The sequence below is a fragment of the Erpetoichthys calabaricus genome, chromosome 15, assembly GCF_900747795.2.
Source record: "Erpetoichthys calabaricus chromosome 15, fErpCal1.3, whole genome shotgun sequence".
Classification (NCBI taxonomy): Eukaryota; Metazoa; Chordata; class Cladistia; order Polypteriformes; family Polypteridae; genus Erpetoichthys; species Erpetoichthys calabaricus.
In genome coordinates, this window is record NC_041408.2 from 7,783,193 (window position 1) to 7,800,692 (window position 17,500).

The 17,500-nt window shown below is 42.4% G+C and overlaps 1 protein-coding gene across 1 annotated transcript in view; it reads left to right on the top strand.

The window, feature by feature from the left end:
• Positions 1-17,500, top strand: part of fndc1 (fibronectin type III domain containing 1) — a 147,123-nt gene that overhangs the window by 21,260 nt on the left and 108,363 nt on the right. The window contains exons 2-4 of the mRNA XM_028792044.2: positions 3,330-3,524; positions 9,821-9,907; positions 10,155-10,223. Coding sequence (XP_028647877.2) covers positions 3,330-3,524; positions 9,821-9,907; positions 10,155-10,223 — 351 coding nt within the window. The remainder of the gene's footprint in view (positions 1-3,329; positions 3,525-9,820; positions 9,908-10,154; positions 10,224-17,500) is intronic.

Genomic DNA, 17,500 nt, shown 5'->3' on the forward strand with positions numbered 1-17,500 from the left:
GCCATCCACGTTGGAAGAGCTTTTTCCTGGCAGCAAAAGGCTTTGAGGCAGAAGTGTGTAACCAGTAAGAGGGCGCCACTGAGTCGCTAAACCCCACTAAACCCCAAACCCAGTAATGCCCAACACAGTCACGTGTTGAAATAAAGGATTTTTTAATCCAGTGAGAACCAAACACAGTGAAACACATCCCAAAATCCATTCCAACAATAAAGATTTTCCTCTCCTTCCGCCTCTAGTTGAGTGTTGCCCGCTGCCTTACCTCAGAGAGTCCGAGTCTGGAGTGTTTGGTGTCTTTGGTGCTCACTGGATTAAAAAATCCTTTATTTCAACCCATGACTGTGTTGGGTATTACTGGGTTTGGGGTTTATTGGGGTTTAGTGACTCAGTGGCGCCCCCTTACTGGTTACACACTTCTGTCTCCTTTATACTCAGTGGCCCGACGTACTTCTGTTTATTTTTGAAGAATCAGGGTAGTCCCAACCCGTCAGTGCCCCCTTTGCGACACTCTGAGTTGGCTGCACTTCCCATGAAACCCCTGGCAGAGTTCAAACTGGGACACCTCCAGTGGATCACTGCCGCCTAACGTATGGGAGATGGAACTGCTTCTGCTTTTCCATCCCCTGGCATCTTCCATTGTATCGAGGGCAGGACAGGACTCCAATGGAACGTTGGGGTGCCACCCCATTTATGTGAAATGAAGGCTCAAAAGGGGCATGGACAGTTGTCCTCAGTGAGCGTCTTCTCCAAGTTATGGGGTGATAAGAGAGATACAAAAGTTAGCGATTGCACCCTCTAGTGTACCGGAGTGGTAGCGCTTACCTCAGACGATGACCCTCAGACGCACGTATGTGACAACGTGGATAACGGAATTGCTGTTTTCAGTTGCCCTAACACTACTAAACAGCTGTGCTCTACCGAGACCTTAAATGTGGCTTTACTTCATATTGAAATGTTAACCAGTAAGGTTTTTAACATTAACAAACTAATCAGAGATAGCATAATAGACTTTCTTACACTGAGTGAAACATTACTCGATAGTGTTAGCTGAAGCAGCACCTCCGAATTACAATTTTGTTCCTTCAGTTCACCAAGGCAAGGTGAAGAAGGTGAAGGTTGAGTGAGTATGTCCTCTAGCCATTTTAAATATAAATACGCCAGTTAGGTACTTTTGTGTCTTTCAAGTATTTTGTTGTAGTTATTCGAATGGAGTGTCAATGTCTCACCTGTTGCCCATTTATAGACCTCCAAAGTATAACGCGTATTTTATTGAGGAATTCTCAGACTTAGTATCTATAATAATAGCTAACTACGACAGGTTCCTAATTGTAGGCAATTTAAATTTTCATGTGGTGTGGCCCATGCCCGGTCAGGACGCCTCTTGGACACTGGATCCGAGGGAGCAGCCATGGGGTGCACACTACGTCCCCCGGATCGCTTGTGTTACATCGGGGCTACAATCATGGAACACCGAAGCTCATCTCTGTTGGGCTCTGTGGCCACCACACCGAAGTGCATCCTGAATTAAACTAATTATCACCTGAAGCACTTCCGGGTGGGCTATAAGAAGAGCCTGCAGCCATTACTCGAGGTGCCAGAGTCGGGAGGAGGACGACGAAGCTGCCTGAGAGGAGTTGAGGAAGAAGAATATTTTGGATTTGCTTTGTGTAGTGCATTGTGGGACTGTGCTGTAGCTGAGGGACACGGGGAAGACATGCTCCACCAGCAGAGGAAAATAAATCTTGTCAGTCTGTGTCGGGTCGGGCGCCTATATAGCGCCTTTCACAATGGATAACCCCGGGGTCCGTCACAATGTCATGCTGAATAAGCGAGGTGCGGCCGAGTGGCCGAGTTAGTAAGTTAACGTGATATACCCGTTCGCTCGGTCGATGGTTTGGTTGTTTTACCAAATAATCGACAAGCCCTTTTCTCTCTTTAACCTCGTAAGGGCCTTGCCAATGGGCTAATAATTTAGAGTGGGAAATGGGCACGAGCACCATCACTTGGTCTCCCGGCTGGAACTCCCGCAGGGAGGTATTCCTGTTATAGTTCCGCGCATGTGTTGCTTGAGATTTCGACATGTGCTCTTTTAGCAGAGGTCGGATTTTAGCAAATATATCTTGTAACTGCACAATATATTCCAATATATTGGTGGAGGGAAGTGCATCTCCTTCCCATCCTTCTTTTAGGATGTCCAATATACCCAAGAGCTCAAAAGGGGAAAACCCCGTAGAGGCTTGTGGTACCTCCCAATAGGCAAAAAGTACCAGTGGTAGTAATTAGTCCCAGTTCCTACCGTCCTCACTGACTAACCTTGCGGAGCATCTGTTTGAGGGTTTGGTTGAACCTTTCCACCAACCCGTCTGTCTGTGGGTGATAAATAGATGTTTTGAGATGCTTAATATGGAGTAACTTGGCAACCTCCCTGAACGTATCCAAAGTAAATGGTGTACCCTGGTCCATAAGGACTTCCTTGGGGATACCCACTCGGGAAAAAAGCCGTACTAATTCCCATGCAATATTCTTAGAATTAGCCATTCAATAAAGGGAATCAGAAATAGAGGAGCACGCTCCCGTCTGGGAACTTTCATTATTTCTTCCTATGCACTCGTGAATGACAATATATATAAATTATGTAAGTTCATATTGATTTATTTTGTATTACTTATTCATTATTTTTCTTGTCTAATTAGTTTTTCTTTTCTCGTAACTGTTTCCTTGAAATCATGTAAAGCTCTTTGAGCTGCGTCCTGTGTATAAAAATGCACCTTAGGAATAAATGCTATTGTTCTTCTTCTTCTTTCTTTTCTAAACTGGTGACATGTAAAAGACAACCGAGAGCGCTGCGCCGGGGCCAAAAACTTTTGTGATGTTGTAGCCTTGTCCAAAATTAATTTAAAAATAAAAGTGTAGAACATTTTGAACATCTATCTATCTATCTATCTATCTATCTATCTATCTATCTATCTATCTATCTATCTATCTATCTATCTATCTATCTATCTATCTATCTATCTATCTATCTATCTATCTAATCCTGCCAACTACGCTATCTGTCTATCTATCTATCTAATCCTGCCAACTATGCTATCATCTATCTATCTATCTATCTATCTATCTATCTATCTATCTATCTATCTATCTATCTATCTATCTATCTATCTATCTATCTATCTATCTATCTATCTATCTATCTATCTATCTATCTATCTATCTATCTATCTATCGTATGGTGCCATTCATTTTTATATGCAGAATCTAATAGCTTAAAAACAAATCCTGCAGGGCAGAGAAATTTCACTGAGTGTTTGCTGTTTCTTGTTCTCCCACAGCTGAACGCCCACTGAAGCCAAGGAATGTGAAGCTAGCACCTATTGCAACTGGTTTGAGAGTCACGTGGGATGTCGCAATTGAATCAGAACAAAGGCGTCCAGATCATTACAACATCGGCTATGGGAAAACTATGAACAGCCTCCGCTTTGTTAAAGTTGACAGTAGACATCGGTCTTACACAATCGATGATGTTGGTAAGATGTTGACCGTGCTGTTTGATTAAATAAAGGTGGCTGCATGTGTGGAGTTGCATACTCCTTCTTTGGTAACTTCTTCTTTCATCCTATATCTTCTAGCTTAAGAGTTCAGCAGTGTAATGGTACGGGGCCACCGTTGCTGTATTTTGTGCTTCTTAAGGCACCACGCAGTTCTGCACTGCAGACAAGCCAGTCTCGTCCCTGCACTCTCTGCTTACTCAGCCATGAACTTGTAATCAGTGCAGGATGTGCCTTGGTGTTTTCCTACTGGAAAATACAGAGACATCCCTAGATAAGACAGCATCTTGATGGCAGCATAGGTTGCTCCAAAATTTGTTGAGATCTTTCACACAATGACAGGCACGGGCTTTTGGACCTGATACTGACAACAGCTTGGATAGTCCTTTTCTTCTTTGGCCCAGAGAACAAGAAAAACTTTTTAAAACATTAACTTGTCGGACCACAACACACGATTCCATTGTTCTACATTCTGTGTCAGATGAGAGCGAGCCCAGAGAAGTCTACTGTGCTTCTGGACAATGCTGATGTGAGGCGTCTGGTTGGGATGCAACAGCAAATGGTGTTGACTGACAAAAGTTTACTGAGCCCATGTCATGATATCCATTATTGAGCAATCATGGTTTTTAAGACAGTGGCATCTGATGGATCGGAGATGGCGCGTATTCACAAGTCGTTTTCAGCTTTGCCCTTCATGCATCGAGATTTGAGCGGATTCCTTGACTATTTTAATTGTAGTGTGCACTGTAGAGGGTGAAATGCCCAAAATCCTACCAAATTATCTTTGGGAATGTTGTTCTTACAGTGCTGGATTATTCGCCAATGCATCTGTAAACAAACTGGTGCGCCTCGAGCCATCCTTGTTCTTGAAGGACTCACACTTTTTTGAAGGCTCCTTATATGCTACAACACGACTGCCTCTCCTGTTTCACATCTCCATATTATTTTAAATTCTCACATCGCTTTTAGTCCTAAACTACTCTTGTCCCAAATTTTCTGTGTCATTTAAACTCAAATTACTTCGCCAAGAGACACACCACAATGGCTACTATGGAGTGGAGATCTCCAGCAGCTTGCTGCATACGTCAAGAGACCTGAGCATCCTCAAGAAGTCCACTCTCCTCAGGCCCTTCTTGTACGGCCAGTCCAGTTTGCTGTTTATGTGGACCCCCAGCCCCATTTGTCCAACAGGAAGCAGGGGACAAGGATTTAGGGGTTTATGTTGACACAACATTTTTATCGTCTAACTACCATCTGCTTCCCCGGTCCTTCCACTATGATGGCCTCCAGGCTGGGCAAGAACACTGGCCATCCATCACAATATATATATGCCCACGTGGCCCAGACATTACAATCAATCAATCAATGACAGGTACTCCTGATCTCAACTCATTATGTGTATAAAGCTCATCTGTCCACAGAATCCATTTTTTCCATTCCAACCTCTCCACCACCGTGGGTAACACCAAAGAGCTGACAAAGGACGTCAGGGACAAGGCTGGAATGGGTGGCAACTGCTGGTGCTGGTGGAAAGAATATAAAATGACCATCCATTGCCATTGGTCTGGAGCTCCATGCAAGGTCTTGTCTCATGGGTGAGGATGATGATGGGTGAGGGATCAGCCCAAAACTACACGGGAGGAGCTTCTTAATGATCTGAAGGCAGTCTTAAGTTTGCCAGTGAACATCCAGGCCTGTACTTGTGCCTACTTGAGCAGGGGGACGCTGTGGGCGCTGCAAGATTTTAATCCAATGGTGTCCTTGGTGACTGTGGTGGTCCCAACTACCGTCAGATCATTAACAAGATCTGTGGGATCCAGAATTCTGCCTGGGTTGTAGTTGATCCAATAGTTTTTTCTCTCAATGACATGAAAATCAATTTATTACTTTTATTATAATGAGGGGGCTCTGCCCCCTGCTCACTTCGCTTGCCCACCCTCTCACCCCCAGAGCGTGCTACGTGTCAGCCACTTCGCGTCTCCGCCACTTGCATTGTGGGTTTGGCTGAACGCACACTAAGGAGATGCGGTTGGATCCGCTGCCATCTTGCCGAGGTGCATGTTCTGCTTGTCGTGCTGCACGTCGATCATTGAGAAGCCTGTACAGCAGCTGTCCTTTCGTCTCACTGCCTTGATGTTAAAGAGTCTCTGAGAACATCACGTATCGTCTCCTTCCAAGATTTTTTTGATAATAGAGAGAAGTGGTTTTTCTGGATTTTTGATTGATATTCCGTCTCTGACCCATTAAAATTAAACTACCATAAACAAGTGAGCAAAGTTGCAAATTCAGCAGGGGTGATCAAATACGTATCCCCCCCCAAACTGTAGCAGCACTCGAAGTTGTGTAGAAGAAAGCAGCCAAACGCATCTCAGAAGTTAAGGACACGTCGTATTGGGACCGACTCATGGAATTAAACCTGTTTAGTCTTGAGCAGAGCAGACCACGTGGGGACCTAATCCAGGCCTTCAAAAGCAATGATGAAGTAGATCCTGACGAATCCTTTCAGCTTGTGGGGCAAATCACGAACTCGAGGACAACAATGGAAGTTACAGATAAGTGCATTTTTAGGATTGAAGCCAGGAAGCACATCAAAGACTTGTGGAAATCTAGAAGTAAACTACCGAGATGTGGATTTGAAGGAGAGCACTCAAGCTAAACAAATGGGCTTGATGGACTTAATGGTCCCATTCTTGTTAGTCAAACTTCTTATGTTTCAAGGTTTCATATCTAATAAGAAAAGAGCCGAATCAAACACCACAAGCCAAATGTCTTGGGTGGTATTTCTAAAGGAGTGTCTCCTCACTGGGCACTGTGGCCCACCACTGTGATTCCTTTTGATTGACACATACAATTAAGTGAATTCGATCTCCTAATGACACATAAGTAGGTGAGTTAGTAGATACGCCCTGGGCGGCAGCTAATACAGTACAGAATAGACGAGACTGTAATTAACATTTGGGCAGGTATAAAGTGCTTAATGTTTACTGTAAATGAAAGTTAAATTCTGTGCTAGTCGTCAGAAGAGAAAAATAAATTAATAATAAAATCCTAAACTTGTTGAAGCAGCGAAAAAGTCAGAGCAGGTTTTGTTGTGCAGGATAGCAGTCATGAAAAGGCCTGCTTGATCATTAGGAAGAGCTGCCTCTTAATCTCAATGCGATTGCCATTAAAAAGATTTAGAAATAAGAAGCCGAGCTCATTCCAGGTTTAAATAATTTCAATTACGAGAAAGAGGATATCCCATTCATTTTCGGATGTCTATAAACAGGGCACTAACTGCAGAGCCTCACGCTGGGCCCGTTTCAAATGACAACCAGCCGGACCCAGCAGAAAAGAAATCAGCAGCAGCATGTTGTTGAGATTTTAGATAGATAGATAGATAGACAGACAGACAGACAGACAGACAGACAGACAGACAGACAGACAGACAGACAGACAGATAGATAGATAGATAGATAGATAGATAGATAGATAGATAGATAGATAGATAGATAGATAGATAGATAGATAGATAGATAGATAGATAGATAGATAGATAGATAGATACTTTATTAATCCCAAGGGGAAATTCACATACTCCAGCAGCAGCATGCTGATACAAAAAAAATAAATTATTAAATTAAAGAGTGATAACAATGCAGGTATACAGACAGACAATAACTTTATATAATGTTAACGTTTGAATGAAAAGAATGAAAACCTGCAGCCACTGTGGCCCTCCAGGACTGGAGCGCGACATCCCTGCTGTAGAGGAACCCTAAAAAAAACGTAATTCTGCAATTAATTATGAATTCTTCTCATGGATTGCTATCGTAATGACCTGTTTTATGATCAGAAAGGTCGGCATCAGCATGGTAAATAATTATTGAAATGTTAAAGAATAGTTCGGTTAACTTGGTTCCTAGGTATAAAGCCTACTGACACTCACAGCCGAATTGTTTTGCTCTTTTTTTAATGTATTGTTCTCTTTTTGCTTACTCAATAAATCCTTGGAATTTCAAGAACATTGTTTAGTTTTTGTCCTTCAGAACAGAAGGTTTACAGTCATCCTGAATATTTAAAACATCAGTTTAGATTTGTGCAGGCCTTGAAGTCTGTCTTTATGGGTTTGGAGCCAGGCTGCCTGGGGTGAGGCTACAGGAAACTGGCTGTATCTAAGTTAGGCCTTGTGTGCCACTGCAAGCCTAACAAAATGGTGCAGTGCCCATGCCATCCTACACCAATGGTCCTGAAATTGGACTAAGCTGATTCAGTAAATTGAATGATGGATGGATGGAAACGGGCTGTACCTCTGCCAGGCCTTGTGTGTCACCGTAAGAGGAACAGAATGGCCCAATGCCCACTCCATCCTACACCCATGCAGTGTTGTGCACGAACGAGTTCCAAAGAGCGCCTTCATTGAACAAGCTCATTTTTCTAAGAACGGTGAACTTCACATAACGTATTTGCAAATGAAGAACTTGAAGGAATGTGAATGAGTTCAGTTTTATGTGGCATTCTGGATCTGGTTTCGGTCCAGATTAAACGTTTTGCCTTACCCTGTGACGTAGGGGTGGAGCCGAATCCACTATTCGGAGAAGCACAAATAGCGGAGTTTTACCAATATTTATTTCATACGAGTTTTTTGGTATTTATTTGTATTCGGAAAAAATAACATCAAATCAAATCAGCCCTGTCTGTGTCTGCCTGCTTGTGCTTAAGCTATACCCTCTCTGGCACGAGCACACGATGAAGCTCTGCTTTCGCTTTTAGGAATAATGTTGGACTTCGCGAGGCCACTTTATATTTTTCCCTGTTGGATGTGCAATATATGACGCTAATTTTGACCGGCAGTGTAATGAGTTATTTCACCTACAGCCACCATTTGTGTCACACGGTTGGAAATAGAGCGGTAATTTATATGTATACTTGCATCTGTTTAATTTCTTTTTTGACCAGGAGGATATGAGCATATATGTTTATACATGTTTGTTTTTTGTGTATTTAAATAAAAAAAACCTTCATAATTATTGTATTTTGTTCAAGAACACTGTAATAGGCTAATAAAAGGCATGAAAAACTGAAAAAATTAAACTCATGGGTCATTTATTCTCACTCCTTTAAAAAATTTCAAAATGAACTGAACACGAACGAGTTCAAAATTGAAATTCTGAGCTATGAACGTGAATGTATTCATTTGAATCTGTGTGAACTGAACTTTGAGTGAGTTCTTGTGAGGTGTGAACTTGCACAATACTGCATCCATGGTCCTAAAATTAGATTAAGCAGATTCAGTCAATTGAAGGATGGCAAATGTTCAGTGCTGTGAAAAAGTATTTGCCCCCTTCCTGATTTCTTTTTTTTTTTTTTTGGCATGTTTGTTACACTTAAATGTTTCAGATCATCACACAAATTTAAATATTAGACAAAGATAACCCAAGTAAACACAAAATGCATTTTTTTAAGTGATGATTTTATTTATTAAGGAAAAAAAATATCCAAACCTACATGGCCTGCCCTATGTGAAAAAGTAATTGAACCCCCGTTAAATCTTGAAGTAACTGCAGTTAATCACATTTTTTGGAAAGCTGTGTTCAATTTCACGAGCCACATCCAGGCCTGATTACGGCCAGACCTTAAATAGAACCTATCAGACAAATTGAAGTAGGCCAAAAGATCCCAAAAAAGAAGACATCATGTCGTGATCTAAAGAAATTCAGGAAAAGATGAGAAAGAAAGTAATTGACATCTATCCATCTGGAAAAGGTTACAAAGCCATTTCTAAAGCATTCTGGACTCCAGTGAACCACGGTGCAAGCCATTATCCACAAATGGAGAAAAACATGGAACAGTGGTGAACCTTCCCAGGAGTTGCCCCAAGAGCACAGCGATGACTCATCCAAGAGGTCACAAAAGACCCCAGAGCAACATCTGAAGAACTGCAGGCCTCACTTGCCTCAGTTAAGGTCATAAGAGAGAGACTGGGCCAAAATGGTAAGCATGGTGGAGTTCCAAGGCGAAAACCACTGCTGACCAACAGAGAACATAAAGGCTCATCTCACGTTTGCCAAAAAACATCTTGGTGATCCCCAAGACATTTAGGAAAATATTCAATGGACTGACGAAACAAAAGCCGGAAGGTGTGCATCCCATTACAACTCACGTAAAAGTAACACAGCATTTCAGAAAAAGAACCCTTCCTTAGATACTGAAATGTCTCCAGATTTCAATGACCACTGTGGACTTTTATTACATGACAACATTTTGTGTGAATGGATGTCCTCTCTTTGTTCCAGAGCCAGGAGAGCTGTACTTCATGCAGATAATAGCAGAGAATCGCAATGGAAGGAGCCATCCTGTGTTTAGAGCTGCAACTGCAGGAGGTTGGTATTTGCAGCTAAGTAAAAATGTTTTTTTTTTTTTTTAACTTTTATATTTTAGGTAACATTTCCAAATCACAAATGTACAGTGAATAATGGTAAGCACTAACACGTGACAGGAGCCATTTCTCACATGTGGAGTAGTCTGATTCTCGTCTGTACGTTTTGGCTTCTTCAGGTTCATCGTCATGTCGTTACTTATGTACTTTTCTTTTTTATTAACTCTTACATTGTCATCTTTTTTTTTGAGGTGGTGAATGGGTCAACCTCGATGGCTTTGCGATTGTAAGCCCGGCAGCAGTGGATGGATCTGTTACAGGTACCCCCTTTCAAGTTGCTATCACTCGTGCAATGATTTCTATCATTTTTATTGTAAATAGGACGGCCTGCTTCTCTCCAGACCTTCACACAGCATCTCCATGTGTGGTGCCACTCAGTAGGGGGATAAAGGACTAGAAAATGGCAAATAACGCCCCACTGTATAAAAAGGGTGACAGGGCATATCCAAGCAACTATAGGCCAGTAAGCTTAACATGCATCACAGGAAAATTAATGGAAGGAATTATTAAGGATAAGATTGAGCAGCGCATGGCAAGGACAGGAGTTATTAGGAACAGTCAGTATGGGTTCAGAAGAGGGAGGTCTTGTTTTACTAATATGCTGGAATTCTATGAGGAGGCAACAAAAGGATATGAACAAAGTGGAGCAGATGGTATGATTGATCTGGACTGTCAGAGAGCATTTGATGAGGTGCCACATGAGACGATGGCCATCAAACTAAAAGAAGTGGCAGTTCAGGGGGTGAAGTGTAGATGAGTGCAGAACTGGCTCAGACACAGAGGGTGATGGTGTGAGGAACCTCATTAGAATTGGGCGATGTTAAGAGTGGTGACCAGCAGGGGTCAGTGTTAGGCCCACTGTTATTTTTAATATCTATAAATGATTTAAATAGGAATATAAGGAAAAAGCTGGTTAAGTTTGCAGATGATACCAAGATAGGTGGATTAGCAGATAATTTGGAATCTGTTATATCATCACAGAAGGACTTGGATAGCAGACAGGCTTGGGCAGATTTGTGGCAGATGAAATTTAATGTCAGTAAATGTAAAGAATTACACGTAGGAAGTAAAAATGTGAGGTCTGAATACACAACGGGTGGTAGGAAAATCGAGAGTCCACCTTATGAGAAGGATTTAGGAGTCGTAGTGGACTCTGAGCTATCGACTTTCCGACAGTGTTCAGAAGTCACTAAGAAGGCTCACAGAATGTCAGGTTATATGGCGCCTTGATGTGTGGAATAATAATAATAATAATAATAATACAAGTCCCAGGAGGTTCTGCTCAAGCTTTATAACACACTGGTGAGGCCTCATCTGGAGTCCTGGGTGCAGATTTGGTCTACAAAAAGGACATCAAAGCACTAAAGAAAGTCCAGAGAAGAGCAACTCAGCTGATTCAGGGCTACGGGGAATGAGTTATGAGGAAAGATTAAAAGAGCTGAGCCTTTACAGTTTAAGCAAAAGAAGATTAAGAGGTGACGTGACTGAAGTGTTTAAAATGATGAAGGGAATCAGTCCAGTGGATCGAGACGGTGACTTTAAAATGAGTTCATCAAGAACACGGGGACACAGTTGGAAACTTGTGAAGGGTAAATTTTGCACGAACATTAGGAAGTTTTTCTTACGCAAAGAACGATAGACACTTGGAATAAGCTACCAAGTAGTGTGGTGGGCAGTAAGACTTTAGGGACTTTCAAAACTCAACTTGATGTATTTTTGGAGGAAATAAGTGGATAGGACTGGCAAGCTTTGTTGGGCTGAATGGTCTGTTCTCGTCCAGAGTGTTCTAATGTTCTAATGTTCTAAAAAGGGGAGAGGAAAACTATGGGGGTGAATTATTTGTGTAAATTAAACACAAACACAACCATATACTGCAGATGTCAGGCAAGTGAAATACGTCTTCACATACTGGAGTCCAAAATAGAACTGAGTACAGGTACTCCTCACTTTATGACTGAGTTCTGTTCCGACGACTACATCATTAAGCAAATTGGTCGATAAGCGAGGAACTTTGCCTCCGTAATATAGGATCGTTGTAAAATTATAAAATTATAGAAAATTATGCAACAAACTTCAAATTTATTCATAAAAAGACATGCATATGTACATATTATCATTTGTAAATGATTCTGTCGATTTTTCGCCTTCACGTGCCTTCAAAGTCTCAAAGATACTGCGTGCCATAGCTTGAATTATTAAAAGGCTTATCGGCATATTATTTTGCATCTGGTTGTCAAACCAGATCGCCAATAATTTCTCCATCTCATTAATAAGACCTTTTCGCTGCCTAGTTATTATGGCTTTAAATCCTGTCGATGATTTCACCACCTCTTTCACTCTAACTTTATCCTTTAAAATCATTGAAATTGTCGAATGTGCCAATTTCAAGTCACATGCTATTTCATCCATCCATCCATCCATCCTCTTCCGCTTATCTGAGGTCGGGTCGTGGGGGCAGCAGCTTGAGCAGAGATGCCCAGACTTCCCTCTCCCTGGCCACTTCTTCTAGCTCTTCCGGGAGAATACCAAGGTGTTCCCAGGCCAGCCGGTAGACATAGACCCTCCAGCGTGTCCTGGGTCTTCCCCGGGGCCTCCTCCCGTTTAGAGGTGCCCGGAACACCTCACCAGGGAGGCGTTCAGGTGCCCGAGGTGCCCGAGCCACCTCATCTGACTCCTCTTGATCAGAGGATCAGTGGCTCTACTCTGAGCTCCTCCCGGATGACTGAGCTTCTCACCCTATCTTTAAGGGAGAGCCCAGACACCCTGCGGAGGAAACTCATTTCAGCCGCTTGTACTCGCGATCTCGTTCTTTCGGTCACTACCCATAGCTCATGACCATAGGTGAGGGTAGGAACATAGATCGACTGGTAAATTGAGAGCTTTGCCTTGCGACTCAGGTCCTTTTTCACCACGACAGATTGATGCAGAGCCCGCATCACTGCGGATGCCACACCGATCCGCCTGTCGATCTCTCACTTTATTCTTCCCTCACTTGTGAACAAGACCCCGAGACACTTGAACTCCTCCACTTGGGGCAGGATCCCGTTTTACCAGCTTCGTAGTCTTGTATGATTTTTATTTTAATTTCAAGGTCGATAGCTTTCCTTTGTTTCTTAACAATTTCTCCAGATGATGCCATACTTTTTCTTTTTGTCAACATCTGTACTATTTTGGGGTTACACAATATGTAAAAAAAAATGAGGTTACACAGTGACTGCTTGTAGGAATGAAACTGACTGAAAAAGCGCATAGCAAGCCTATAGTACGATCAGTGTGCATGTCATCATGCGCCACTGACCCACACTCAAGCTGAGAAAGGGGATTCCCCGAATTGCAGGTCGAAACTCGATTGGTCGTAAGCGCGAGTGGTCGTTAAGCAAATAGGTCGTAAAGTGAGGAGTACCTGTATAGCAAAGAGAAGGTGGTATATGTATTTATATGGTCGGCGGAAGGAAATTACATCATGAGTATGTGGCATTCTGGAACTGGAAGTGACATCAGGAAGGAGGCGGGATCTGGTGGACCGGAACCGGAAGTGATGCTGTCCGCTGACCAGAGGTGATGGTTAGGCTGAGGGTTCTTCTGTTGTTCTGTAAGGAGAGAGAGAGAGAGTGAGGAGAAGGAGTTAGAGGACAGTGCCAACCCCTGGTCTGGTGGGCAAACATACTTACTTGAACCTGTAAACTGTCTCCTTAATCGCATTTGACAATAGTTAAGAAACATTTAGTGGTTAAAAACACAAATAAGAGAAAAATGAAATGTCCACATTCAAAAGTAATCAAAACCAATCGTTAATCAAAAATTATATGCACAAGCCATCCTGATTCAGGGAGTTCATAAGAAACATGAGCTACAAGTACAAATGAAGGTCAGTAACACTAGGACAGAATACATGTGTGTGAATGAGAGGGAGGTCAGTGGAAAGGTGAAGATGAAGGGAGTAGAGTTGGTGAAGGTGGAGGAGTTGAAATACTTGGGATCAACAGTACAAAGTAACGGGGAGTGTGGAAGAGAAGTGAAGAAGAGGGTTGAGTGACTGGAGAAGAGTGTCAGGAGTGATTTGTGACAGATAGATATCAGCAAGAGTGAAAGGGAAGGTCTACAGGACAGTAGTGAGACCAGCTATGTTATATGGATTGGAGACGGTGGCACAGGAGACAAAGCTAGTGGTGGCAGAATTAAAGATGGACGGGATTAGAAATGAGGACATTAGAGGGTTAGCTCAGGTTGGATGGTTGGGAGACAAAGTCAGAGAGGCAAGATTGTGTTGGTTTGGACATGTGCAGAGGGGAAAGGCTGGGTATATTGGGAAAAGGGTGAAAAGGATAGAGCTGCTAGGCAAGAGGAGAAGAGGAAGGCCTAAGAGAAGGTTTATGGATGTGCTGAGAGAGGACATGCAGGTGATGGGGGTGACAGAGCAAGATGACAAGGACAGGAAGATATGGAAGAAGATGATCCAGAAGAGAGATGCTGGGTATATTGGGTGAAGGGTGCTAAGGATAGAGCTGCCAGGCAAGAGGAGAAGAGGAAGGCCCAAAAGAAGGTTTATGGATGTGCTGAGAGAGGACATGCAGGTGATGGATGTGACAGAGTAAGATGACGAGGACAGGAAGATATGGAAGAAGATAATCTGCTGTGGCAACCCCTAACGGGAGCAGCCGAAAGAAGAAGAAGAAGAATTGTGTCGGACATTTAATACAGTGCAATGTGTGCTTCAGTTTAAATGTTGAAAGTCTAAATATTCTCACTTGTCCATTTGTACCTTCTGGTAGAGGCCCATAGAGGGTTAGACCCCCTAGTAAAGGATTCAAAATCAAAAATGACACCATATTCATACTCACTGCCCTTGAAATAGTCTAAAATGATACCCCACAGGCTTACATTTGAAATTTGACATATTTAACCCTCTGGGACTGCTGGTAAAGAAGAAAATTTCATATTTGAGTTCAGCAACCTCGAAATAGCATAACACGACATTCTGCGTGCTGATATTATCAAGCCCTGTTTCTTTCAAAGTTTTATGAAAAGGACAAAAGGACCCCCTCGTTGTTACTAGCTGGGGTTCAAATTCTTGTTTTGTCTCTTTATTGTAGGTGCTACTATTTCTTTTGCTGATGATCTGCAGTATCCTTTTACCTATTATATATTCATAGCTAAGCCTTTTTTATGCTCCATGTGTTTTGTGGGTGGTACCCCAACCCAAGGGACATGAGAACTTGGTTGGTGGAGTTTAGGATGAAGCCCTGTGGGTGGAGCCATTGCAGTGGCAGATTTCGTCGCTATGCACCACACACTTTTGAACGGGTCATTTCAGAATCACGTCTAAGCGAATACTGCACATGAGAACAGAGGTTCAAACCAATTTAGTGGAAGGAGTTCAGGGAGGGACAAGGAGTGAACTCTGTCTTGGTTAAAAAAAACTAAAAATTACGGAGCACAAGTCCTCAATTTTCCTGCAAGCCATCTGAGAATTCATTATGAATGCATAATATCGACGTCTGCCAAGGCGATGTTTGGATATCATTCTCATCAGCCCATCAATGGTAAAAAATAATAATCAGAGAAGTCGCAATCTCAACAATAAGGCCTTTCAAATAAATTAACTTGACTTGAGTAGTGTTTAAACATTTAGCATCTGACGAATGATAAAATATTTGTTTATTTGAAGTTAAATGTTTATAAGTGAACAGAGCTATTTATTTCCAATTCAACTATCTGAACCCAAAGAAATCTGCTTTCAATCTAAATTCTGATTTTTTTTTTTTTTTCGGATTCACTTGGGACTGAGCAGTTCGGGGCATCTTTACACTAAAAATGCGATTAATTAAAAAAAATCATCAAACAATAGGGAAAGAAATGACATCACATGAAAGGATGAGTAAAACATTAACATACCAGATAGGAATGCATGGAGGGATAAAGGGTTCAGTCAAAAAAAACAAACTGCTTTTAATTACCCCCACCTCCAGGGGGGTGGGGGGCTGGGGTGCAGAAATGGGAAAGAAAAACCTTGCTGGATTTTTGGGGATTTTCTTTTGTCTTTTGGTCCATTGCACACCAAAGTGTTTAATTAATTAATTAATTAATTAATTAATTAATTAATTAATTAATTAATTAATTAATTAATTTAAGGTGGACTCTTCTTTGGTTTACTTCCTTTGATTCTGTTTTGTGTTGTCGGCAGGCTCCACAAATGCTCATTCTCACTGAAGCCATGCGTATAATACATATACTGTATGTCTGCAGACTACCTTGAGGGAATTTTGTGTAAAAGTGGGTGGGAACAATTTGACGGCCCATTGAGTGTCACATTTCTAAACCAATTCAATGTCTCAAGAAGGCGGAGCTCAAAATAGAGGCGGTGCTTTTCAACTGCGAAGATCAGTAAGTGCTCTTGTTAACCTGGCCAGAGAGAGAGAGAGAGAGCTGCTTTAAAGTGGGTGGGAACAATTAGACAGTTCATCGAGTGTCACATTTAAACCAATCCAATGCCTCGTGATGGCAGAGCTCAAAGTAGAGGCGGTGCTATTTAACTGGAAGGAGCAGTGGTGCTCTCGCTAACCTGGTCAGAGAGAACTGCTTTAAAGTGGGTGGAAACTGTGGTCGAAGTTGAACATCTTATTACAGAAAAAAACATCCTCTAATAAGACAATTCAGTAATCAGTCAGTCAGTCTCCAACCCACTATATCCTAACACAGGGTCACGGGGGTCTGCTAGAGCCAATTCCAGCCAACACAGGACGCAAAACAGGAACAAATACCAGGCAGGGAGCCAGCCCACCGCAGATTCAGGTAATCAGGCAGGAGAAAATCTGTTCATTGTATCTGTTAATTACTCCACAGCAAAAGGCCTTGGAGGGAGTGTTCCTCAAAAGCAGTCCATTACAGCCTGGTCAGAATGATCAGAATGGTCCGAGAAGCAAAGGATAGAGGTTAATTTTATAAACTGATGCATTTACATATGGGTGGCGCAGTGGTAGCGCTGCTGCTTTGCAGTTTGGAGACCCGGGTTCGCTTCCTGGGTCCTCCGTGTGTGGGGTTTGCATGTTCTCCCTGTGTCTGCGTGGGTTTACATCCAAAGTCATGCAGGTTAGGTGGACTGGTGATTCTAAATTGGCCTTGGTGTGTTTTTTATGAGTCCTGCGGTGGGTAGGCACCCTGCCCAGGATTGGTTCCTGTCTTATTGGCTGGGATTGGTTCCAGCAGACCCCTGTGATCCTGTGTTCGGATTCAGCGGATTGGAAAATGGATGGATAAATTTACATACAGTGTCAATCAATGCATACATTTTATTCTGGTTGGTTCATTAGTTTACTCCCAAATGATTTATATAAAATAAAAGTATATCTATATATATAATTCACTAAGCTGCTGCCAGTGCAAGGAAGACACCCATGGAAGCATGCAGGACGGAGCCACACCCACCAACTCTAAGACCATTGGATATGACGACAAGTCGCAGAGCCACGCCCACCAACTCGGATGCAGCAACTCACAATACAGGGCATCATTTGCGTTCGTCTCTGCTACACTCCAC